General features: G+C 42.6%; 2 protein-coding genes and 2 long non-coding RNA genes across 9 annotated transcripts in view; 2 read left to right on the forward strand and 2 right to left on the reverse strand.

Annotated features, from left to right (window-relative positions):
- Window positions 1-3,485: 3,485 nt before the first annotated feature.
- On the reverse strand, window positions 3,486-7,514 carry LOC115175444 (homeobox protein Hox-A2a). 2 transcript variants are annotated; one of them, XM_029734678.1, is made up of 3 exons: window positions 6,778-7,514; window positions 5,251-5,452; window positions 3,486-4,589 (listed from the first exon to the last, which is right to left on the reverse strand). In XM_029734678.1, exons 2-3 carry the CDS (start codon window positions 5,339-5,341, stop codon window positions 3,823-3,825), a joined length of 858 nt encoding a protein of 285 aa, XP_029590538.1. In that variant the 5' UTR covers window positions 5,342-5,452; window positions 6,778-7,514; the 3' UTR covers window positions 3,486-3,822. The 2 variants fall into 2 exon arrangements, with proteins under 2 accessions (XP_029590538.1, XP_029590537.1); XM_029734677.1 differs by lacking the exon at window positions 6,778-7,514 and having other exon boundaries at window positions 5,251-6,495.
- LOC115175449 (uncharacterized) lies at window positions 7,510-9,807 on the forward strand. Its single transcript, XR_003872038.1, has 2 exons — window positions 7,510-7,815; window positions 9,199-9,807. It is a non-coding gene; the product is annotated as an uncharacterized LOC115175449 (long non-coding RNA).
- The window catches only part of LOC115175443 (homeobox protein Hox-A3a-like), a 35,870-nt gene continuing 19,453 nt past the window's right edge, over window positions 9,675-26,091 (reverse strand). For 2 of the 5 annotated variants that reach the window (XM_029734671.1, XM_029734672.1), the window contains 3 exons: window positions 19,450-19,510; window positions 14,878-15,466; window positions 9,675-11,334 (listed from right to left, as the gene is read on the reverse strand). In XM_029734671.1, coding sequence (XP_029590531.1) covers window positions 10,538-11,334; window positions 14,878-15,349 — 1,269 coding nt within the window. In that variant the 5' untranslated portion in view covers window positions 15,350-15,466; window positions 19,450-19,510 and the 3' untranslated portion in view covers window positions 9,675-10,537. Of the gene's footprint in view, window positions 11,335-14,877; window positions 15,467-17,519; window positions 18,101-19,449; window positions 19,511-20,924; window positions 21,530-25,221; window positions 25,321-26,091 lie in introns of those variants that run through there. The other 3 variants (XM_029734674.1, XM_029734673.1, XM_029734676.1) reach the window with 3 other exon arrangements.
- Window positions 18,567-23,588, forward strand: LOC115175448 (uncharacterized). The gene is made up of 2 exons (XR_003872037.1): window positions 18,567-18,818; window positions 22,856-23,588. It is a non-coding gene; the product is annotated as an uncharacterized LOC115175448 (long non-coding RNA).

Genomic DNA, 26,091 nt, shown 5'->3' on the forward strand with positions numbered 1-26,091 from the left:
GTAGATAGAGAGAGAGAGAGAGAGAGAGAGAGAGAGAGAGAGAGAGAGATGAGACTGTGTTAACATCATCAGCTGGTTGGCATGGAGACGTGAGTCTGGTACACCCGTCCCTCTCAACTGCAACTTACCATAACCGTGGGCCTATTCAAAAGGATTCAACGTGCATTATGTTATTTGACTAGATCGGGGTCTGTATACATCACTTATGTATCAAGGACTTCCCCGTGGTTTGACCTCATCTCTGCGTTGATAGAGGGACAGAGGCATTGTAGGGTTTAGATTTCTTTGAGGCAGGCTAGCTGAGCCACACGACGATATTTGAAGACCACAGAGTCGACCCATCACAAAGAATCCTAGTGACACAGTATTAATAGTGTTGCTCCAAAGGCCAGTCTACAGTGTAGGGTCCTCTCATGATCAAGTGATCAGCTGATGTAATAATGGGAGGTCTGTGTTGTACGGCTCCTACAGCCTGAGGAGAAACTGCTGCTTGATCATCCTGTTATGAGACCGTTTGACAAATGAATGGTGATGAAATATACTGTTGCAGAGAAAGGGTCACATATAGGGTGACTGGTGCTCCCAGTCCTGGTGCTCCCAGTCCTGGTGCTCCCAGTCCTGGTGCTCCCAGTCCTGGTGCTCCCAGTCCCGGTGCTCCCAGTCCCGGTGCTCCCAGTCCCGGTGCTCCCAGTCCCGGTGCGCCCAGTCCCGGTGCTCCCAGTCCCGGTGCTAAGCTCTCTCAATTGAATGCAAACGGATTAATTGGTATGGGAAACATGTTTACATTGCCAAAGCAAGTGGAATAGATAACAAACAGAAGTGAAACAAACAATCAGAAATTAATAGTAAACATTTCACTCACAAAAGATTCAAAAGAATGGAGAGATGTCAAAGGTTATATTACTGGTAATGGACAGTGTTGTCACAATATACACATAGTTAAAGTAGGGGGTTGTTCTTCAATGGTTGCCCTTTGCTTGTGGCAGCAGGTCACACATATTTCTGCTGTGATGCACACTGTGGTATTTTACCTAGTATATATGGGCGTTTATCCAAATTAGATTTGTTTTCAAATTCTTTGTGGGTCTGTGTAATCTGAGGGAATTATGGTCATACATTTGACACGAGGTTAGGATGTGCAGCTCGGTTTCCACCTCATTTTGTGGGCAGTGGGCACATAGCTTCTCTCTCTCTTTCTCTCTCTCTCTCTCTCTCTCTCTCACACACACACACACACACACACACACACACACACACACACACACACACACACACACACACACACACACACACACACAGATTCAACCCAAGCCATATAGGCTCCGTCATAGTCACAAAGTGTTTTTATATAACGTCACAAAGACATGTGACATAATGTCTCAAAATCAGAGGCAAGCGGAACTGTATGATCATTGTTATTGCACACAGAAAGACACACACGGGCACATATCACACTCACACATTAGCAAAGACAGAGAGAGGACGAGGGTAGAGTGAGAAGAGGGGAGAGGGGTTTGCGCCCCTACTGGTTGATAAGAGGACTGTATGGCCTAGTGTTGGTCATTCTTACAACAGCCTCTTTTCCTTCTCAGCAGTATTTCCCCCTCGGTAGTGGATTAGCTCACATTGAGCTTCTACAGCATAACCCATATGAATGCAGATAGGGCCTATCTTACATTAAGAATAACAACGGACTGGCACTACAAGACTCAAGTCTAAGAAATGCAAGAATGTATCACACTCCTTCCTTACTCTTCGATTTTCTCCCTTCATCATCTCTCTCTCTCTACATCTCTCTCTCTCTCTACACAGCCTAGTCCCTAGTGCGTGGGCGCAGCATTGAATCTCTTCCCCAGGCCATGGACGTTCCAGAATACGCTTTGTGGGAACATGGAATGGGGAGAGAAAAGGCGCATTGTTTCGGAATGATTTCGTTACCAGCCTTTGGAAAGGAAAGCCCAAGTTGGACCAGAGTTGTATAGCCTCGGTTTATATAGCAGCTTTCCTCTTCGCGTATGTGCATAGCCTATACGCGCCCACTGACAGTTTGTTTTTAGGAAGTTAAATATTGGCTAAACGTCACTCCAGTTAAATGTAATAAGGCTATGCACTTTACTTTGCAATGATACGTTTTATGATCGACCCATGCTATGTAGCAACCGGTGGTTAGTATGCCCACAAGCATAAGCATGTTGAGTGAAATAGCCCATTCCGAAATTATTACAGGAATGTAATAATTCTACCCAAATTTCATACAACTTGCACAGTGAAATGGGTAATACACACATTTCTCCAAGACTGTGGAGAAATATATTTCTGCAAGAACAAAACACATTTATAGCCGAAAGCCATTTTGCCCTAATAGATTATTCTTATGAAAATCTCAATTTAACCAAATGCATTTCTTGGCATAGGCCTACACTGTTCCCGAATCATTAAACGCATTAGAGCTATTTTTAGAAAATATAAAACATTTAAAATGAATACTAATGTATAGGCCTGCAGCAGCCTGTTCTGAATTAGGCTGCTTATAGCACGAGGGGTGAGATTCTTCTGCTGCCCGCTGCCCTGCACGCTTGGAGAGCCCGCGCGCTGTATTTGAACAGCTATAAAAATGAATTATTACCAAAAGCCTACAAAGCTTCCGCGTTTTTGGCTTCGAATTGCGAATCCCATCCAAAAACATTATATTTGTGCGTTATACATCACAATTGGTCTCTTTGATGCCATTCTTATTAATGACGGGGTTTGATTTATGAGCTCGAAAAACATGGCTCGAGCATTTGCCTCCCATGCACCCAGCACTGGGAGCTCGCACTACAGGGAGCCATGCTATTGCTAGCCTACCATGTTTACAATTCTACTAACTTTACAAACAGAGCAAGTAAGAGGACATTTATTTAAAATATGTTGTAGTAGGTAAGCTTATGGAGTTTGTTGTATAATTGCCTCTGAGTTACATGAAATTGGACCAGAAAAGTTTTCTAAATAGTTTCTGATTCAGAATTGTAAGCTGATGTTTTTATTCAACAAATTATTTGAACTAATATAAACTTCATTCTCGAATTTCACCGCTATTTATATCAGTGAAAATAATTTTAAAGGCGCTAATTTGAAATGATCATTAACATAATACAATCTCAATGGCTCTAAATTGGTGCATTGAGATTATTAAACCTCATCGATTAAGATTTGTGTGGGTTTTTTTATCCCACGAAATGTTATGCTTACAATATAATATAAACCAGCCATTTATTAGAATTACTATAGAATTCATACTCAGAGATCAGGCTATATTGGCCTGCTTTCATCAGACTATTTTGACTTGCAAATTAACGAGAGTAAATTTGTATTCAGGATTAACTAATTAACATTTCATCGATTGGTTATTCCTCCTTTATATTTTGTTGGACAAAAATACATTTGATCCAAATGACACTTTACACTTGATAAAACGGTTTGGAAAATAATAACTGTACACAATCTTGCAATTTCCTTATGGTAAGTCAGATTTATTTCTAACAAAAATAGTCATGGAATTGTAAGCTATACAAAAATAAAATGCCCAGAATTCATACTATTGTGCACCTTTACACAAATTGCATCTTGAGAAATCAATTTGTTATTGTAATTACAAGCCACAATTGTATATTTGTCCAGACTCTTACCTTGAATTAATCGACTAATCAATTAATCAATAAAAATAAAATGTGCTGATCATATAGGCCTAAAACAACCACCAAAATTAAATTCATAGTTAAACCAGAGTTTGAATTCATTAAATGTTCCGGTTTGAAAGTCTTGTTCTATTTTTGATTGATTTCAATAGCTCAGATGTTGCAAGTCGATTGTAGTTAGTGACTCCGAGAAAAAGTAGAAGCTGTCCGTAGATATGTCCAGATTGTCCACGGGGCTGTCCAGGGATTCTGACAAACTGGGCGAAGCGGCATCGGAGAGGTGAAGGCAAGAATCCGAGGGGAATACTTGGAAGTCGTGTATTGAGACATCCAGGGCTGGGGGACTACCGCCATTGTCCGGGCCAGTTGCCGAGCCGGAGCCTATTGTTGACACGCAGCCTGGAACAGTGGGTGAAGGGTTGAGAAAATGTTTCAGATTTTTGTCATTGCTGCTCAGTGGCGAAACTGTATAACTCTGGGCCTCGCCATTGTGCGGGCCAACATTCTGGAGCTGCTGGGAAGAACTCAGCGAGTTATGCTGAAAGGAGCAGGCCTCTCTTTCCATAAGGGCCCCGGTCACTGTATTGAGGCTCTGCTCAAACAGCGAGCCATCATCCTCCTCGTCGTTGCTCTGGATTCCGTCCCCGGCGCTCGGTCCTTTCCCTTCGCCATTGTGGTTCTCCTTGCACTGGGTCTGCCTCTTGTGCTTCATCCGGCGGTTCTGGAACCACACTTTGACCTGCCGCTCGGTGAGGTCCAGTAGGGCGGCTATCTCCACCCTTCTCGGTCGGCACAGATACTTGTTGAAGTGGAACTCCTTCTCCAGCTCCAGGAGCTGTGTGTTGGTGTACGCAGTCCTCAGCCGCCGGGAGCCCCCTCCCCCTCCTCCACCTTCTAGAATCTCAGGGGAGTCTGAAACAGCAGCACATAAACCATACGATTAACAAGCATTTCAACATGAGCAACAATTACTTGATAATGCACATATTACGCCCGAATAGACACAAACCACCAGAGAGTAAGTAGCCTATTCCACACAGTGGCTACTTCAGCAAAATGGCCGCTCATTCAGAGCAGCACCCAATGCATCCCTTTACCCACAAATAGTATTGCAATATGGACATTGATAAATAAATGCACACTATTAGACTAAGTCCTATAGTGCACCATATGTACCTAATTTCCCCTCAAAATCCAGCAGAGAGAGAAAGCGGTAGTGTAGTCCAGGCCGGTGTAGGCTAGCTGATATACTAATGAATGCCCCAGCTGCCCCGCACCGCAACACTAGTCCATCACTCTTCATTACTGTCACACATCAGAACTCTGGCACTGCTCGGCGAGGAAGGACAGCGTGGAAATCAAATACATCATTTTACATTACTTACCTTTTCCCAAACTTTTAGGAGAAGTAGAGTAAAAATATGTTGATACCAATGCGTAATTGTGAACAGGAAATTGATGCCGAATATGCAACTTGGTAATGACTAGCCTATTACCACTCCTTCAGGTGCTTAGAACGTGCATTCTGCATAAAAATGTCGACACTTTAAATTACCCCATAAAAACCACCCACCTTCCGGGGAGAAGCATACAGGTCCACTCGTTATGGCTGTCGCCGTGGAAGTCGGCAGGTGATTCTTCTTGGTGGCTTTCTTCTCCCGCATCCAGGGGTATTCCGGGGGTAGGGATGCGGTGGGCAGCGGGATGCAGCCATCCGGGCTGAGTCTGGGCCGGCTGTGCCTCGGGTGGCTTCCCGGGTTGAGGCTGGGAATGGTCTGCTCAAAAGGAGGAGGAATCAGTGTCGAGTGTGAAAGCGTCGATCTCTTGATTGATGAACTTTGAAATGAATCACCGACAGGGGGGAAAGATGTCAGGCACTCAGCAAGCGACGGCTGACTATTGATAAAACCGCTCTCTCGCTCGAATTCGTAATTCATCTCCGCTCACTGCGAGCCGGGGAAAGTTTGCTGCGTGTATTTTTATTTGTCGCGGCTCAATGAGAAAGATAGACTTTTTTCAAATTCAGTGATTACGGCCGTATGGTGAACGAGCTGCTATTAAACTATTGAATTCATGGAGACAAGGTGGAAATTGGAACGAACTGCCTGTCACATGATTACTTCTGCCCAATGACAATTTGGGGTTTAATCAAAAGAAGCCACTGTCTGCTTGATTGATCTAAAAACTCTGGTGAAGAAAGCCTCGTCTATGCGGGGAAGGCTGTTTTTATTTACACCTTTGTCTCGTCCCTTAACCCCCCAGTCAACTCCACTAAGCTATAAATGTGTTTTTAGAATGGCCGCCTGCGCGCTGTGACAGGGAAGTAGCTACACTTGCTCGTGCACTCTTCTTTTCTGGTGTTGAGTATGTCAATAGAGAACGCCCCGCGCCACGCAAATCACGCAAATCACGCCAATAGCTAGCTACATGCTATGCCTGCGGTCATTAGCAAAGTTAGCCATTCATGTAGAGTTCAGTCAGGGAAAACACACCCCAAAAACTAATACTGAGAGCTCCTGACAGAAACAAAACCCAACAATCCAATTTGTTCCAAAGCGGTAGAGCTAACCATATAGACTGTGTTCATAGACGTTCTGTTCAATACAAGCATCTATGGGCTATATAGGCAAGGCTCATACATTGATACACACAACTGGGAACTTAGAGTCATACTTATTGAGGCTCACTACGATGCCATGTTACTGTCACCCACTTGTGTGCAATACATTCATTACACATGAAGAAGTGAAATATTGTGCATAACACCCAAATACCCAAATAGCCTACACACACACACACACACACACACACACACACACACACACACACACACACACACACACACACACACACACACACACGCACACGCACACGCACGCGCACGCGCACGCGCACACACTATACAAGTGGTGTATATATTAGCAATCGAATTTTATACAATGACACGAACCTAATGCAAAATAAATAAATAAATACATATTTCAAATGTCAAATTCAGCAAATTGTGCATCTGCATACCAATCATGTTCTGCTTCACTTTAGTCCACAATGCTTTGGGAACCGTTACTCGTTCTCTATCTCTATAAAATACAGCACTTACACCACTCTGCGTAGGTCACTCTGCATAGGTCACTCTGCGTAGGTCACTCTGCATAGGTCACTCTGCATAGGTCACTCTGCATAGGTCACTCTGCGTAGGTCACTCTGCGTAGGTCACTCTGCATAGGTCACTCTGCGTAGGTCACTCTGCATAGGTCACTCTGCGTAGGTCACTCTGCATAGGTCACTCTGCGTAGGTCACTCTGCGTAGGTCACTCTGCATAGGTCACTCTGCATAGGTCACTCTGCATAGGTCACTCTGCATAGGTCACTCTGCATAGTACTCCCGGGTTCACTAAAGTAAGGTTGACCGATATTCTAAAAAATGATCTGGTCTGGTCTTTATGCTGCTTCTCTTGCGGGTTTTCCCCGGATATGAGAGGTTTTAGAAGGCGTCTGAGGCCAGGTGTGGTGGGTGGTGGGTGGACAAGTGCAAGAATGGAGAAAATAATCCTCTTTACATTTGATCCTTTTTTTCTCACACATTTCTAATACCCCTTTGTTCTATTGCACAATATAAAACAAACCTGCCATGGGGATATGTCGTTTTAACGAATACATTGCAGGGAGATTCTGTAGAAGGACATGTGTATCGACTGAGCAGCTCCCACAGTGTTTGGTAATTTGCCCGTCCAGTACAATCTGTGAAAGCCACATTTTGGATGTTTTTTGTCAAACAGCCAGGAAGTAGCTATGTTGTTTTCTTTAGAAACTGGAATAGTGAGTTGGAGAGAGGAGAAAAATAAGTGGTAGGCCTCGCTCAGTTTATTGCTTATATACCAAACAAAGAATCCTGGAAGCCTGCGCGCGATCAATCTTACTCGCTAAAAGGTCTGACAGCTCCGTGCCCTCAGAACACATTTAAGGCTTCTAACTCTCCCCCGGATCAAATGCAGCCAGGAAGCGGCGAGAAACACTGGCCACTCAGATTAGAACACGTTTCTGTTTGCAATCACAGCTTTTCTGTCGCTTAAAGGGTGTTTTAAGACATTAAAAATACAAGGAAAATGTAGCAGATGGGCGATAGTGCGCGTGAACGGTGAGTAGGCTAAATCAACATCTCCATTGCATTTTTATTTCTGGAATTTATTTTTACGTGTTTACAAAACGTCCATATTTTCGTTGGAGCAAACATTTGGGTTTGTTGGAGGTGAGGAGAGTACGCAAAGGACAGGGCTGCTGAGGAGGAGAAGGATGGCTTTTGGGAATTACGCATAGGCTTTGTCTGCAAGGCAAGGAGTGGGTGGCGGCTTTCTGTGAACCCTACTCCGACCTACACACTTTTTTTACAGGGGTATTCTGGGGGAATGATTTAGGACCCCTTTCCCACGGATGGAAATACAATGAACAACAATTCATTTTTTTCAAACCAAAACCTTATTTATGGTGCGTTAAAATTTCCTGCATATGAGTCAAATCAATGCTGTGTGTGTGTGTGTGTGTGTGTGTGTGTGTGTGTGTGTGTGTGTGTGTGTGTGTGTGTGTGTGTGTGTGTGTGTGTGTGTGTGTGTGTGTGTGTTTTGGATCCAGAGCTGCTCAGTCTTTGCTGACAGACCATGGTTCAATTGTTCTAGGTTCCCCTGCTAACCATATGTCAGGATCATAGAGCTCTTGCCCTATAATATCAGTCATTTTGTCATCGTTCTAAAGGAAATAAATTCGGGTACAGCTTTTGTAAAACTTTTCGATAATCCTGAAATGCATTTGAGGGGAAACTATCAATTTACTAGTAAAGTACGTGTCTTCGATTATTGGTAGGGAAATAGTACACAATGCATGGTACTGAATGTTGCATCGTGTTATGCATTATTGGTCTTTATTGACCTGCTTTATATAATTAATCAATATGCTCATTGAATTATGTTTGAAAATCTAAACTTGAATGTAGTCAAATTAATTCAATAGAAAATACGTGTTATTCTATATGTACGACAGCTTTCTTTTTCAGACATGTGTGAATTCAATTTGGGCGTGCCACAACAAAGGAAACTGAAGCACACATTCCCAAAAGCTAGTCTTCAGAGAGACATACACAAGCTATAATTGTCATACTTATTTTACGTGATTGCACAATATTAACAGCTGAGATTATGTTGAATACTTTTTGCTTCTTCTAAACCTCTATAATTATTATTGTGAGCAGCGAATCCCGCGACCCACATAGGCCTATTTAGCTGCATCAGATAGCATATAAATCAAATATTCATATGCTCTGTATTACACCCCCTTCATTAAGTCTCATTTACATAATTTACATTTGTAAATAACTATAATTATGATCTTAACAGGCCATTTTATGCATCCTATAGCGCCATAATACATTTGAAACAGTTCCACCTAAAATGTAGTGATTGAATATAGGCCTATCAGCAAACTTTTTTTCCACTAACGGTTTCTCATTTAACCTATTTTATCCTAACAGATACTGCAGAAGATCCTCGTGACGCTTTTGTTATTATGGATGTGCCGGTGCGGAGGAGGCGCGGGAACAAGGCCACCGCAAGAGCTTCTGAGTTGCCCACGCGCTAGAGGAGACAAAACAAGAGGCCTACAATGTTTTCGTGATTTATTGTCACTACAAATTAAATATGATGTTATAGATTATTAATGGTATTACAGATTATGAGATAATGGGGATACATTTGTTTTTATGAAATAGAATACCCTCTAAAGTCCTACCAGTTGTTTTCTATCTCACAAATTAGGCTATTTATGGGATATTAAGGTGTTTATTATTACTATTATTATTATTTCTTCCTTATTGTAGTTTGTGCCATTGTGTTCTACGTTCAAATTCCCTCGAAATGAAGGTTAAAATATACATTTTTATTGAAAATCATTTATGTATTTATCGAACTGGAGCAGGATGGAATGTATGACATTGAAACAGAAACTTGGTAATATCTCAAATATTTTTTTTTTCAATAACAAAAAATGATAATGTCTGTCCTTCCTTCCAACCTTATTGCATGATTGCGTGATTTACAATCGTAGAGAAATAAAACACCTCCTCGAAGAAAAATAACACCAACATATTATGTGCTGCTGAGAGTCGTCTGTCTGCGGTCTGTCCGTCGTCTGTCTGCCGTCAGGTAAGGGGTAGAACTAGAGCAGTCTGATTCCAACAACCTTCTCCCCACATACAAAGAGCACGGGGTGGTTAAATAATACTAAAGTACTCCATATCACGTCAGAACAAAAATAAATCAAATGTTGAAAATCCAACAGAACACAATTTGGGTAGGTCATAGGCTGGAGCATCCAGACCTTCCTTTGTGTGTGTGTGTGTGTGTGTGTGTGTGTGTGTGTGTGTGTGTGTGTCTCAAAAAACCCTGCACATGATTCCTATAAGGATCCTTCCACAAGTGCAACAAAATGCAAAACAATAACACAAAAACATGTATTCAACTGCGGATAAATAACAAAAATTCACATTAAAAAGAATACCATAATATTTGATCATATACCCTGTTTGATTTTTGTTTTTAGAAACAAGTTAAAGATTAAATAGGTCTATGCATATGTGCCCCGCGCCTGTCATATCAGATGTCTGCGTGGAACAATGACACCATAGCAAATAGACAGAATATTTTAAGCAAAGTGATTACTTTCCTATCCTACTTCACACATTCAACTATATAAAAAAACAAAACCTAAAACAAAGAAAAGGTGGAAGAAGCTACTGAAGAAGAGAAGGAACAAAGCGATATAGGTCTGGAGGTATAGGGCAATGGGGCGGAGTGATCCGGGGTGCATCCCGGCTACAGATGCGTAAGTTTGGGCGCTTCCTGAATTCTTCCCTGAGAGTAGTGCGGCGTAAGGTCTGTGTACGTCGGGTTCGGATCACACAGTCCGTGATGGTGACTATTGCCCATAGTGATTGCTCCATTGTAGTCCATGTGTGTGGACGGCGGGTGCGAGAGATGGGTCAGGCCGAAAATGGAGGACCCGTTGTTGGGCATCGAATCGATGTAGCCTCCGCTAACATACACAGGGCTGCCCTGTTGCAAGTGCGCCCCATAGCCCCCATTGCCTTGGAGAGGATGCGCGTCATACTCGGGCGTGGGCGAGCGGCCAGTCACGGAATACCTTTTCTGAGAGGGCGGGCAGTTGTTTAGGGAGCTGTTCAAGGGAGGGGGATATGACGTGGGCATACCGTATGCATTATGAGAGGGCTTATTGTAAGACGTTGGCGACTGGGACTCATAGGGGACACTGTTAACCAGAGAATGCATAGAGTTGAGGTATCCTCCACCCCCACTACTGGGAGATGGGCCGAGGGGGCTCCGAGGGGACTGTCCCCCGGGAGAGGGCATCATGCCGCACCCTTTCTGATCCTTTTTGTACTTCATCCTGCGGTTCTGGAACCAGATCTTAATCTGCCTCTCCGTGAGGTTGAGCAGGTTGGCCATCTCGACCCTGCGGGGTCTGCAGAGGTAACGGTTGAAGTGGAACTCCTTCTCCAGTTCCACCAGTTGTGCGCTGGTATAAGCCGTCCGGGCTCTCTTCGACGCGGCTGACCCGCCCGGAGGGCTCTTGTCTCCTTGGCAACTCTCAACTGCGCGGAAGAGGAAAAGGAAGACAGTCAATCAGTAACCAACCCCAGCAGCAAGCACAAGACCCACAGAGTGACAAGATACATATAGCTGATAACACACGTCTCTCCACATAGACCGACTCAAATACACATATCATTAAGAGTTCTACAAATGCAGATAAAACAGAGATGTCCCAGTAGACTGTGGATGTTACTAATTTAGGCCGGCTCTTAAGTGTTAGCTATGCTTTACGTAAAAGCCAAATTAAAGTGGTTATCATTGTGTGTGTGTGTGCGCGCGCGTGCGTGTGTGAGAAAACGAAAGATTGGATAGGGTTTTAGGACCACATCCACACACAGCCGTGCTGTGCATTATAATACCTCCTATATCCCACTGGAGCTGTATTCAAACATCTGTATTCCTCAAGGCGCATGAGCTAAACCTCGCCTTGCCTTCTCCTATGAGTCTCATCATGCTGAATGGCTGGGGCTCGGCAGCTGCACAGCAAGGTGTTGGTCTAGTTACCGTTTGTGGCATGTTGCCAACACCTAATAAATTGTGCTTCTAGCTACTGTACAGCCAGAGGCTGAGCGAGAGGAATGCAGCATGTCATCATGTTCCTTCTGGGCACACACATCAGTTTAGTTTAGATTTACATTTGGTTGAGTTGTCAACTAACTTGAATTCAACATGAAATCAACCAAAAATTTTGATTTAGGTTCAAAGTTGGATGAAAAAAATACAAAATTATCTTATGTTGATAACTTTTTGCAAAACCAAAACGTTTTCCACATTGATTCAATGAGAATCACATTTAAATTGTTGGTTGAAATGATGTGGGGAAAAAACTTTGATTCAACCAGTTTTTGCCCAGTTAGATTTTTTTTTTGAAATGGGGAGAGAAATGTTTTCAGAATCTCAGTTTCAGAAACGAGGCTACTATACCCCTGCTTCCTGGACCCCAGGACCCCAGGAAGAGTAGAGCTTGCATTGTTTTATTTTACCTATATTTAACTAGGCAAGTCAGTTAAGAACAAGTTCTTATTTTCCATGCCTTGTTCAGGGGCAGAACTGCCTTGTTCAGGGGCAGAACTGCCTTGTTCAGGGGCAGAACAAGGAGGGGCAGAACTGCCTTGTTCAGGGGCAGAACTGCCTTGTTCAGGGGCAGAACCTTTCGGTTATTAGTCCAACCTTTCGGTTACTAGTCCAACGCTCTAACCACTAGGCTACCTGCCGCCCCATACTGCTTTAGCTTTAGCAGTATGGGGATACTAATAAAACACTTATAAAAGGTAGGAAACATGCTATAATCATTCTATAATCCAAATAATCATAATTATCCAAATAAAACATTTAGTAATTATACTGTTTCAAACATGAGCTACTGCTGTAATTGGAATTATTATCATATGGTTGAGGGTTCTGTGAATGATTAGCATATGGTTGAGGGTTCTGTGAATTATTGGCATATGGTTGAGGGTTCTGTGAATTATTAGCATATGGTTGAGGGTTCTGTGAATCATTAGCATATGGTTGAGGGTTCTGTGAATTATTGACATATGGTTGAGGGTTCTGTGAATTATTGGCATATGGTTGAGGGTTCTGTGAATTATTGACATATGGTTGAGGGTTCTGTGAATTATTGAATATGGTTGAGGGTTCTGTGAATTATTGGCATATGGTTGAGGGTTCTGTGAATTATTGACATATGGTTGAGGGTTCTGTGAATTATTGGCATATGGTTGAGGGTTCTGTGAATTATTGACATATGGTTGAGGGTTCTGTGAATTATTGACATATGGTTGAGGGTTCTGTGAATTATTATCATATGGTTGAGGGTTCTGTGAATTATTGGCATATGGTTGAGGGTTCTGTGAATTATTAGCATATGGTTGAGGGTTCTGTGAATTATTAGCATATGGTTGAGGGTTCTGTGAATTATTGGCATATGGTTGAGGGTTCTGTGAATTATTGACATATGGTTGAGGGTTCTGTGAATTATTGGCATATGGTTGAGGGTTCTGTGAATTATTGGCATATGGTTGAGGGTTCTGTGAATTATTGACATATGGTTGAGGGTTCTGTGAATTATTGGCATATGGTTGAGGGTTCTGTGAATTATTGGCATATGGTTGAGGGTTCTGTGAATTATTGACATATGGTTGAGGGTTGTGTGAATTATTGGCATATGGTTGAGGGTTCTGTTAATTATTGGCATATGGTTGAGGGTTCTGTGAATTATATTCATACCTGTGCGTAAAAAGCAAGCTATAGAAGACTTCTATTCAATCAGCTTTAGCTGATTTCTGCCCAGCATCTGTTTTGACGTGTCAGAGCTGGAACTACGTTAGAGCGGCTCCTGACATTAAACCTAAAGCAGACATTGCCATTCGCTGCACTGGAGTTCTCATGAACAGAAATTCCATGCAGCCTTGTTTACACGTTCCACCACAGGAATGTGAGATGTAATCTACACCTCCATTATGATGATAAATTAGGATGATATAAATATTATTTTGTTTAATGATTCATCTATTTGAGCGTCAATATTTCTATACAGCCTACACTTTCTGTTTCTGAACTTCTAACTCGAGTGGGGCGGGTGTGGCTTCGTGACAATGATCGCAAGAGCAGCTGCTCACCAATTTGACTACTCCAATGCAGATCTACCTCTGACACCGCCAAAACACAAATCCGGTATGCGGGTGTCTTCTAAAACCGATAAACGCTGGATCTGATTGAATCTAGGCCTAGGGTTTGAAAAGGTCTCTTTGGCATTCATTTGGCAGACATCCTGACAGACTCCTGATAAATGTGATTCACTAGATCTTCTAGAAGCCTGGATGCCCCACTTATTTAACTTCTCACCAAATATATTCCCAAAAGGTGGACATAAATAGGCCTACTATAGCCTATGGAGACAATATGATTTGGTAAGGCCATGGGAATTTTAGCGTCTTTGAACTTTGGGTTACATGTTGGTAAACAACTTCCTCCCCATTCCCTGGCTCTTCCTGTAATCAAAACAATGGAACAAATTGGAACAGCTGTTTTTGCGTGTTTGTTTTTTGTCCTGCACACAACGTTGTGTGATCCGGGCCAATATGTGATGTTTATTCTAGCATCAAGTCAACGCTAGAGCATACGGACAACAAATGGTGCACGAAGCAAGGCCTAAAACTATGAGGAATGCATCACAATGGAGTATTTCTAATGAACAGGACTACATCATAATATATAACAAAGGATGCGTTAAATATCAACATATTGAGATAACGTTGGAGTATGCGTAATAGGCCTCTGGAATGCATAATGATGGAAGAACCATATGACATCACAGGAGTGGATGCGTAATAGGACTAGATTAGGATAGATAATAAATAATACATCACAATGGTAGAACAATACTTCGTTCAGTTGTGAGTCAAAAGTTTGAGAATAGAAATGTATGCAGCATAATCAAACCTTTTATTGTAACCTTGCTTGGTTCTTCTGTTTACGCATGAATAATGAGGTGTATTTTATCACGTGTTTCATCAGCAGTGGGGGTCTAGGTCATATACCTGAGCTGGAGCTACTGGCTTTAGGCTTCTGGTTCTGACGGGACTCTTTCATCCATGGGAAGATGTGCTTCCGGGTGGTGGAGGTCGGCGAGCCGTGTACGGAGCCATTTGAGTCGGCTTGACTGGAGCCGTTGCTCTTGTTCTGGTTGAGAGAACCGGGGGACTGTGACTGGGGAGGCGGTGGCGGGACAGACACCGACACCTGTGGTTGATTGCTGTCGGTGAGGACGGGTGGCTGCGCCGCCTGGATGGCCGTACTCATATCGCAGCTCTCTGCTATCTCCCCCGACTTCTGCAGGGCGACCGAGCCGTCTGGGGACTGCAGGGAGCAGGCGGGTCGATGGTACTCACTTTCCACATGAGAGACCCGGGGATATTGGACCTGATTGGCGTCATAACTGAAGCCATTTGCGCTTTGATACGGGTAGCCACTGTAAATTGCGGAGCTGTCGTAGTAGGTTGCCTTTTGCATCTCGCCGTTTCCCAATATTTATTTCAGAAACTGACAGGGTCTTGACACCCTTGTAGAATAACATTGGCAGCCCTTGGTCACGTGACGCCTCTCCGCCAATGGCCTCCTTGGGTGAACCTAGGGTTACAAGAAGCACGGTGAGGAGAAGAAATGGTGGCGATCCATCTTACTTTTCAATGCAGGGCTGACACCAGCGACTATGGAGGCAAGATAGGGACAACAGTTCTCTGGCTATTATCGTTTACCTTCTGTTAACAATACAGGGCACAAAAGCATGCACAAACCTCATATCACCACCTGCACTTACGGCACACCAACTGTATCAAAATAAATACTTTTACAAAAGCATATACTCAATTGTGCCATATTAATAATGATGCCAAAATGAAATGAGAAAAGACAGTTTAACAGGTTACTTATAGAACACAAAACGATTAGCCTACGTTGTGTACTAGGTCTGAAGGCTGTTATAATTAGGTTGTCCTCAGGCTTTATTATATTACATGTAATATTATTATTTGTTAGCTAAAATGCACCTAAAAAAATACACCTCAAATCTCCCGTCGGCCTAATCGTTGGACGGAATAGGGGGGCCAGCCCTCAACGCGGTGTGCTATAGTCTACCCCAGTCCAACCACCTGGCAGAAATCTCTGTCTGGGCTAAAAGCATAAACAACCACATTCCCCAGTTTTTGCTGCATATTTTTGTAGAACCAAGATGGATGACAGGGCCAGGAGGAAACCTGAAAAACCGGGCGGGCATCCGCGCATCTCCATGACCACGACGTGAACTTTACCTCACAGGCCTATAATAATGGCTCCTGTCGCTGCTGTCGACGCGGGCGCCCGTCCCGGTGATGTATGGGGGTCAGTAGCTGGTGGGATGCAGAAAGCGGGCCGATGAACAGCTAGGCTATGGCTCGATCAGGCACACAGAGATCCGGGATATAGCCTAGAACTATAGGGTTACTAGCCTACTACATGGCTACTCAAGGAAGAAGCCTAGCTATTTTGTCTACAATGAGTAGGACTGCCCAACCACTGCTAGCAGTCTACTGACTGAGGTTGGCAAACTGGGGTCATATCCAACGAGAAGTTATTGAAATACTATCCAATTGAATTGATAGGTATTTATTTTAGATATTCGATGTGGGCAAATGGGTACAATACACAAGTTTGTAAAATAAAACGGTTGGGTTTTCGTTAGAGGGATTTCAGGCTTGTAGTCGTAATAAAGTAAGAACACTAGTGACACAGCCATTCTAAAGGGACATGATGTTTAAAATCAAACAAACAAAGAAGAGATTCAACGTAAACGAGTTATTTGATGCAGCAGTATCAATTAACAAACTATTTCAAGTCTGAAGCTAATTTCATAGCTAATGGCGACTGGGATAGGTTAATAGGCAGGTTCATGTAGGCTATTGTGGAAACTTAAATGAAAATATGAACATATTGTATAGCATAGTTATGGCAGTCCAAAAGACAGTTGATTCAAATAAATTACTGAATTTATTCATGATAAAACGGTGAAAGTGGAGAAGGTTTGTGATGTATGATATTAATTATATTTCTATTCAAAATAAATATATTACTACTCTATTAGGCTGTTACAATGTAGTACTAACTGTGGGCAATAATAATAATAGTGATATTAATAAATCAATCGTATCAATCATATACCTATAAGATATTTTAAAATAATAGAAAATGGATAGATAATTAGTTAACTACCGCTCGTTACAGACAATGCACCACGACAAACAAAAACTGTCTGAAAACCAGGCCCTCCTGCCCCAACACACCGTAGAATGAAAATTCATTTTACATCCCATCACATCTGCTCTTAATAAAGCCATGATCTGGAAAACCTATCACAACGCTTTTTGATGCATTTCCAAAAGAAATAATCCGGTACAAAAAAGAAATGGTACTCGTGCACGTACTTGTACACAGTCACAGGGCAGAAAAGGGCAGAAAAGAGAAGACAGAGAGAAGACAGACTCGAGCCTTCTAATGCTCAACCCCCCGCTCCGCGCGCGAGAGAAATCTGTCTGTCTGTGTTGTGTGTGAACTCTTCCTGAACTGAGATGTAAGTCATACAGTGATAAATCACCGCGCGACACAAACTCTGCCATTTACAACCGAGAGAGATTTCTGGCCTGCTTACCTTTTCCTCTGACGACGAATGCAGAGCACAACGCAATATTTCTCATTCAACGACAAAATCGATCAGAACAGTAGTCCAGAGGAAAAGTTTAGCTGGGGTAGAATCAGCAGGACCAGCCTGCACCTAGCTCATACAGGACTCATCGGCCACAACAAAAAAGGGAAGAGGCGAGTGGCTCTGTGTGTAGAAGAAACGAACTCCCTTTTTTTCTGTTCGACGTCGATGGGTAAACCGAGATTACGAAAGCAGGCGCGAGGACTTGGGTCGCCCAGATAAGCGCTCTCTGCCTTCGCGGTTGAACTCATCACATGCTAGAGCAGTGCCCTCATACCAATATTAAACCTAGGCTATGCTGGACTATGTGTACAAGTACGTGTACAAGTACCATGCAGACATCACCAGACCAGTGAACTCCCCCCAAAACATAGCGTCACCATAGACAAGAACAATTATGCAAATGACCTAGCGCCTTGAACACAGAAAGCCACTTCAAATCGTGTCTCTCCTCCCCCACGTGATGAAGTAGTATGGGGGGAAAATAGCATCACAAAAACTACGAACACCCATTCCCCTAAGTGTTTTATGGCATTTGTTGTTATTTATTCCACACAGAATCGAATAACATAAGTACAGAGATGTACGCAGCACAGCAGATGACAACGGCACATTTCCATTACTATGAAAGGGATAAAAAGCGTCATTAATCATTTACCAACATTGTAGCATTTTATATAGCCTATCAAGCCTTTTGTTTACGAATGGTGCTGGGAGTTTGGGTTATTTTCGTTGCAATATTCCACCAATTTCAAAGTTCCTAGGATGGAATAGGTATGTTTCCTGGAATGATATAAAAATAAATAAACGATGCGTTAATGAACTGGGGACGCCGCAGATCAAAGCCGTGGTTGGGATGAACCAAGGGAAAGACCCCCCATCGGGCTCTTGGTGAGAAAAATGGAAAGAAGTTACACCTCCAAAAGGGAAACAGAGGAGGGAGACGAGAGAAACAGGGGGAGAGAGAAACCCGGGGGAGAGAGAAACAGGGGGAGAGAGAAACCGGGGGAGAGAGAAACAGGGGGAGAAAGAAACCGAGAGCATGGGGAATCCCTCTGCATGTGAATGGTGACGTTTGCGGCCAAGGCAAAACATATTTATGTCCTCTTGCATCTCTAGGCAGTAAACACGTTATGAACACTGCTTCTCTTGTCGTCTGAGGCCGCAGGATGGATGGATGGAAGGAAGGACAGCCAACCACACAGTGAAAAGACATAGACTAGAACATTCGGACGGCGTGGGAGGGTGAGTGGGACAAACATTCACGTGTGAGGATATTTTTTAGCAAACATTGCCTTTCTTTTTCAAAGCAGAATAATGACTTGGTATAGTTCTTTTCTCCTTTGTGTTTTGCCGAAATGCTGAGTCGTGATTTTCATTAATGTGGGCCCTAACTACGAGGCTAGATGTCATGGAGATATTGGGAACAGAAGGCAGCTTGATATTAATACAAAAAGGACGAATACAACCCATCAAACATTGTTGGGCTTTTTAGCAGTAGCATTTTGCTAAGTTTACAGCAAGTTAAGCGTTGTCTATAGCCTACCCCTAGGCTGATGGTTTTCAGAGATAGGATTTATTTTTAAAGGAGCAAGGCACCGCTCCAAGAGGTGCGATTCCCCCCATCGTTTTTATAGTGACAAAATAGACTCCAAAAGACATGTGGAAGAGAACGAATTATTGCTCTCAGGCGTTTCATATCACCACAACAAGCTGTAGGAAGTATAAGCTACATGCTATGGATGTGTGTGTATGATACACGCATGTGTGTGAGGGCGCTGGAAAAGGCGTCTATGTTCTACTTATTAGAATTGAATAAGGATATGACAATCAAGCATTTGTAACATAAATCGATAAGGACATAATATGGACTTACCGGTGGCAGGACAGGATCTCGTGAAGACTGTAGGATGGATGGGATTTATTTAGGCAGAATTCTGAAAGAAAAATGTAAATGAACGTTACTAGAGCCAACCTGTTTTTTCCTTAATAAACCTATAGGTCCAGTATTACACCTAACATTTAAATGCGTATCATTATCAATAAGAACAATATGTATGCTATAGTAGCTTCCTACCATATTTTACAAGATAGTGATTCATTAAATTAAGTAACAATCCATCAATTTATGGATATTTGGACAATGCTAATTAATTTTGAACAATAAATTCCTACAACATTAACCGACAAAATAAGTCACGCAAATTGATCAAATGTAGTAAAATTGTGATATGTCCCGCAAATGTAGCCGCTATTCAAATAGCCGATATATTGTGTGATATTGTAATCATATTTGTTCGTTTTACAACAAAGTTAGTTAATGTTCTTTAAATAAGACATATCATCCACATTATCAGAAATAACCAAATGTTTGGCTAGTAATAAAAATAACACATCTTAAAACCAACAATCAGATCAACGTTCAAATAATTTTTTGCAAATTACAAAACTATCCTGAAAACAATAAAGTAGCTTGCACTATTGTACAGCTTCTCTATTTTGGGGTGTATTTTTCTCCACCATTGGAATTGGATCGAATAGTAATTAGCTCTCGAGCAACGGCTGCCCCATGTCCCCGCGCCCATAAATCACACTCCAGCGCCATGACCTCAGCGCGGCCGCGCGGTCCTGGATGGCTCTCCGTCTTCCATTATATCCTCGTTTCCCTGGCGGAGCTGCACAACCCCACCGCTTTTCTTAACTTTTTATGGACCTCACTTTGATTTATCCTTTCCCGAGAAAACCCATGTATAACACCACAAATGAATGTATTTTATAGGGAAAGGAATTACACCTCCGAGCTGGACGTCATGACTGCTTTCACCTCCTCTGTTTTTTTCTTCTTCTCACCAACAGACGTTCAAATGGCTGGGTTTATTTGCAAACGGATATGTAGGCCAACTGCAAAGCTGATGTATCTGGCTATGGCTGCCTAACCTGCATACGGTTCTCTAGCTGAACAAATAGCGAGTCTCTGTAGCCTGGCAGAGGATTCTTAGGATTCTGATCAAAATGATACTGGGGAACAATTGTAATTATATTTCTTTTTGGAGGGGGGGGGGGGGAATATTTAAAACACCAGTGTAGTTAGGCTACACCATGGGATGGGGAGTTGTTATATGGGCTTGGAAACTAAGCTCAAATGTTCCCACGGTATAGTGAAGGAAATATCAGTGAAGTTATGTTTGATGTAATTCATTTCAGTAGCCAAAAACTTGAATATCGATGCTCTTTAAAGATGTTACAGTCTTAGTTTTCCAGCCAGGCAAAACCATGGAGCCTTTTTTTCTTACTGACCTCTGCTTCTCGCGGCAATAACTCACGACAGTAATGAACAATCGGCGGAAATACCTCAAAATAAAATCCATCCTCCCGAAGCACGAGCTCTGACTCTGTCCGCGAGGAAAAACATATCCGTCCGTGACAGCAGTATAATACCGTCCACAAAAACCAAGAACATCTTTCTCTCCTCTCTCCTTCTTGCTTCCTCTCGTTGGCAAATGTCTAGAAAGCCCCGTCTCCACTCACGGAAAGTGGGGTGACGCGCGCAATCGTTGTATGGCCAGACCGGGGCTCCGGTTTTTTCTTCGTGCCATAACACTGTATTATGCGCCCTGCTCACGTGACACAACGTCAACTTAAATCCCTTTTGTTTGAGCCTGTGAATCATTAATGGAGGCAGTCATTGCCCCTGAGGAGAAACGGATCACTTTGGAGGGAGGATAAAGAGGGTGGATGACACTGCAATGTATCTGGCAAAGGGACATATCTCTCGCAATGCCCCTCTACATTCACACAACTCGCCCGATTCCAAAGCGTGTGTGTTCGGTCGGTTTTGGAGGCTTTCGAGTGGCGCAGCGGTCTAAGGCACTGCCACTCAGTTCTAGAAGTTTCACTACAGACCTTGGTTCGATCCCGGGCTGCCTCACAACCGGCCGGGATCGGGAGTCTCAAGGGGCCGCGCACAATTGGCCCAGCGTCGTCCGGGTTAAGGAGGGTTTGGCCGGGATAGGCCATCATTGTAAAATATTCATTTGTTCTTAACTGACTTACATAGGTAAATGAAGGCTAAATATCTTTAGTGCCCATTTAAGTAAACAGAGAGTGCTCATCCCGATGCAATATACTGTGATCATTGGCCAGCTAGCCTTGAGCCACTGGCAGAGCAAGGGAAGCGTTTTCCGCTGCGGTGTGACTGCGACAGGTCTTTACGGGTGGCGGATGGATCACTCAACACCTGAGTCACCCCTTACTATTTTATTGAGAGATAAGGCTGGGGCTATTATGTGCAGAGTGTGCAGAGGCCCTCATCGCCACCCCACATCCCGAGCTATAGTCTACAACCACTCACTCACACATTCAGACAATAGCCTACATGCTGGCGGACCAATGGAAATCAAATGTCTTATAGTTAGTTACCTGTCCGAATGCTGAGTGTGCGCCCCGGTACCCGGGAGGTGTGAGTGCGTGTCAGTCAGTCAGTCAGTCAGTGCTGAGCTGAGGGCATAGTGCATGCGGGAGCTCATTGAACTGAATATTTACCCCCCTGGTCAGTGCAGGGACCCTCCATTCATCCTGCAGCTCTTATGCATTCCCTACGGCCAGTTGAGTAATGCTGGAAATTATAGGTTCGCACAGAGGGCATACTCAATTCCCAGTATGGGGAGGTGGTAATATGGCAACTAGCCTACTCTTATGAGATGAGGGCCAACGACAATAGACATCCTTGAAATATATGCATATTCTATTGCAATCCATAATAGGTCCACAACTTAAGTTATGAACGTATTGTGGCCCACTACATGATATCGTTTAGCCTTTCCGGGCATTGCCTAAACCTTGACCGGAAGAGCAGCCCTTCTCTCCGCACCGTTTGGCGCTTGATTTCCGTCAACACTGAGCAGCGGGCGGGGAAATGTTCCTCCACCATAACTATTAATCCCGCCAAGCGGACATGGGCCGCATCCCACTCCCACATCACAGCACCCTTTGTCTTCTCAAACTACAACCTGAGCCGGTTAAACTTTTAAAACCCGAACAGGAGGGGACAATCTCTTATCAGTTTACATTTCAGACCACTTTATGGATGATAGGGAGTGAGGAGGCTATGAATTTATGATTTATGTTGGATTAGAATTAAGGGTGAATCAGATTTGATTCGCAATAATTCATTTTCTAGTTTTTGTGAAGTCATTTATACTCCTTTTTAGAGTTTGGCCTGTACTTTGGGATACATTTTAGTGATACAGAAATGTGATTAATATCTTTCTCTGTTCTTCTAGTTCGGACAGATTTGCATACCACTCCACCAGCGCCGAGAGCACGTGCATTGCAACACCGGAGAGCGTCTGGGGCTGAGCTGACTGTGGACGGAAAACAGACCGTTTCTCCCACGCCACCTTTCGCCACCGCACTGAACTTTTCCCTGACCCAAACCGAGGCGCGGAGAGTCGAGTGTGAAGTTATTTTGCTTCAAAAACAAGGAGAGGATGGAGACTACATAACCAATAAGAGATATACCTTCCTTTTCAGCTGGGAACGTTTTGGATCCTTGTTTTTAACGGGCTCTTGTTGGTTTCAGCAGTTGATTAGCCTATTTCTTGTATACATATATTAAAGTTAGTAACATAAAGCTGGTAACCTAAATCCAACTTCCAACATTTACCGGCCTTGAGCCGTAGACTTGAGCCGTAGACAGTTCTCTCCACACCGCTCCGTCATTGGATGTTCGCCAGACTGCGATGCATCTCTCCACAATGTTGACATTTGAAGCTCTTAACAGCGAGCCTTGGGTTACCGATACACTCTGCAGAAGATAACTCTTTCTCAGAGGTTTACATCGGACAACATCAAGGCTAATGCGAAATTCAACGCCCTAAACTGGTTTGGCGTGCAGCTAAAACAGAGAAGCCTCGGTGGATCTCGCTATACACTCCATAACCGACTGACTTCTGTTGTGGTGGTTTGTTTCAATATGTGCTGTAGAAATAAAATTGTAGTGGTAATAATGTTGAATTTTGGTTGTCATATTTTTCATGCATTTCCATTGTAACGTTTGATAGTTTATCGTTATATATATTTAGTGTTGTGAATAACTAATTATATATAACGAAGAACAAAATACAAAACGTCTTAATTTGACTCAGAGCAATAATAATCCTGGAAAAGAATAATAATAATAATAATACACATTATGTATGGCACATTTCATTGAATTAGTTCTGGGAAGCTTTAACTCAAACTAATACATAACGCTCAAAGCTATTTTCAATTTATTTATATGCCTATCATTCTTAAAACGTATATTGCATGCTACATGAATCTTCCATACCAGCCTATAGCCAGTCAGTCTTTCGTGGAGAGGATGAAGATCTGTTAATGTTTAACTGAGTTCCTGATTGTTCTTTGTGTCTTCTCTGTTTGAGGCGCCCTTTCAGCAATGTGGACAACTCATTCATGCCCAATAGCCTACTGATATCTGCCTTCTAAAATTGTGCATGTGGCTTAGCTACACGACGAGACATAGGTTAAAATGCACATAAATTATTAATTTTAAAAAGTACTTTTTTTTACAAAATATTTAGAAAACAGTAATCTTTACCTAATTAAAACTGAATAGAGCTTTTCAAACAACTGTTTTTACCAAAAATCTAACAATCCTTACAATTCAATAAAACGCAGTTTTATTCATACCATTACGAACAAATGCGTTTTTGTATCAAGAAAATACAATTTGAAGTCTATGTGACAGAACATGCTGTGTGTGAATAAACATGGTAATTCTTCCTCGCTCAGGGTCATTGGGTCGCTGTAAGGTAAGTTATATTGTGATCACGTATGTCCACTGCTAATATACACTTGGGTCGAGTTAATTGCATTGTTTCTTTACAATTACCTTATTTATGCTCAATTAGCGAAGTGGCATATCTGTGCTCAACAGCCTTGAATGTAAGCCACAGGTCATGAGCGCACAAATAGTCACACTGCATCTCTTTGTCAATCTCAGCAGTATTATAACAACGGGGTATCGCTACATCTTTTATCCGTTTATTTTACAGTATTATATGAGTTCTCTCAACGTTTATGCCACGTTGCAATTCCATATCCGGTGTTTTTGAGTATTTTTAGGGTACATTTGCGCATAAATACGATGATATGGAAAAGCACAGATGCTATAGAGAAGTTTGTACTTTTCCACATGCTGAAGCGCCTAGTGTATAACCTCTAGTCCAACTCTACCGCCTAGGTGTCTTCAACACGAGCTGAATGCCCTATTCTACCATAACAACTACCTGTAGTCTATTTTCATTGAACGCCTACATCTTCATATTCAGATTCCAGGTAACCATTTAGAAATGGATAGTTTTAAAGTTAGCCGATGACTACATGGCGGTTACGGTTACGCATTTTGGCCACAAGGAACCAGTCGCCTAGCAGAGGAGTCTAACCCACAGAGCTGCGGGTTAACATGAGGTTGGTGTTGGTATTGGTGAGCAAGAAAGCCTTTTAAAACAAAAGAGCAGCTGAATATACACAATTCTAAATCAGTTCCAACCAAATATCAATGACCTGGACAGTTACATTGCTCTAAAACTTGGAAACAGCAATGGAAAGCACAAATTATTCAGGAAAGAAAATGTCTACTCACAATCAGACATGACGGCCTGTATCCAGCAGGGAAAAGGTGGTGAGGAGCGAGAATCTAGCAGAGGGAAATATTTGATTCGTGCTCCGCGGTGGATCACTTCAAATGAGAATTCTGCCGATTTTCATATCTATTTCTGACCCGAGGGCATTCATTATTGAATAAGTCACGTGAGCAAGCATATTAACATTTTAGTACATTGGGAGTGACCTCTATTCGGGGTTTAAATGAGCTCAAATGTCTAATTTAACCATCTCGAAATCGTGAGAGACTGTGTAAAACATGCGCCAATCATCCAAAATGCCAATTTCTCAACTCCACCTCTGCGCCATGTGCTGGCACAGAAGAGGCCTAGACTAAGTTGGCAAGATCATTTTTTGTAATTTAATTTGTTTCCTTAATACATTAAATGTAATTGCACTTGTATCCACTTAAAGCTCAGAGGGAGATGTAGATGTACGAAGATGTAGCCCTATCATGTATTCCTTTCCGGCTGTGCCCAATGCCATTTGATAAGAACACACTAATTGTACATGTTATAACATTCCACTCAAGCCTACATTATATAATGCCACATAGTCATGGCTTCTGTGTATCAAGGATGGACCATGGATGCTTGTAAAGTCGAATCCCTAGATTAAACGTACTTCTGATGGAAAACAATATTACGGCCTTGAATAACTGGTTATTCATTTCGTTCACATATCCCACTCGCAAATCACTGTTAGAGGTCCCATAATTATAACAGACTAGCTTTAATTTACTAGAATAATGTAGATCCTTTGGAAGGGTCAACTAGGTCCTTGATATTATGGCTACCGTAAATGGAATATGTTGCTCTCTCTAATAGGTCTAAGCGTGGTCTATCTCAAT

Source organism: Salmo trutta, chromosome 36, assembly GCF_901001165.1.
Source record: "Salmo trutta chromosome 36, fSalTru1.1, whole genome shotgun sequence".
Taxonomy (NCBI): Eukaryota; Metazoa; Chordata; class Actinopteri; order Salmoniformes; family Salmonidae; genus Salmo; species Salmo trutta.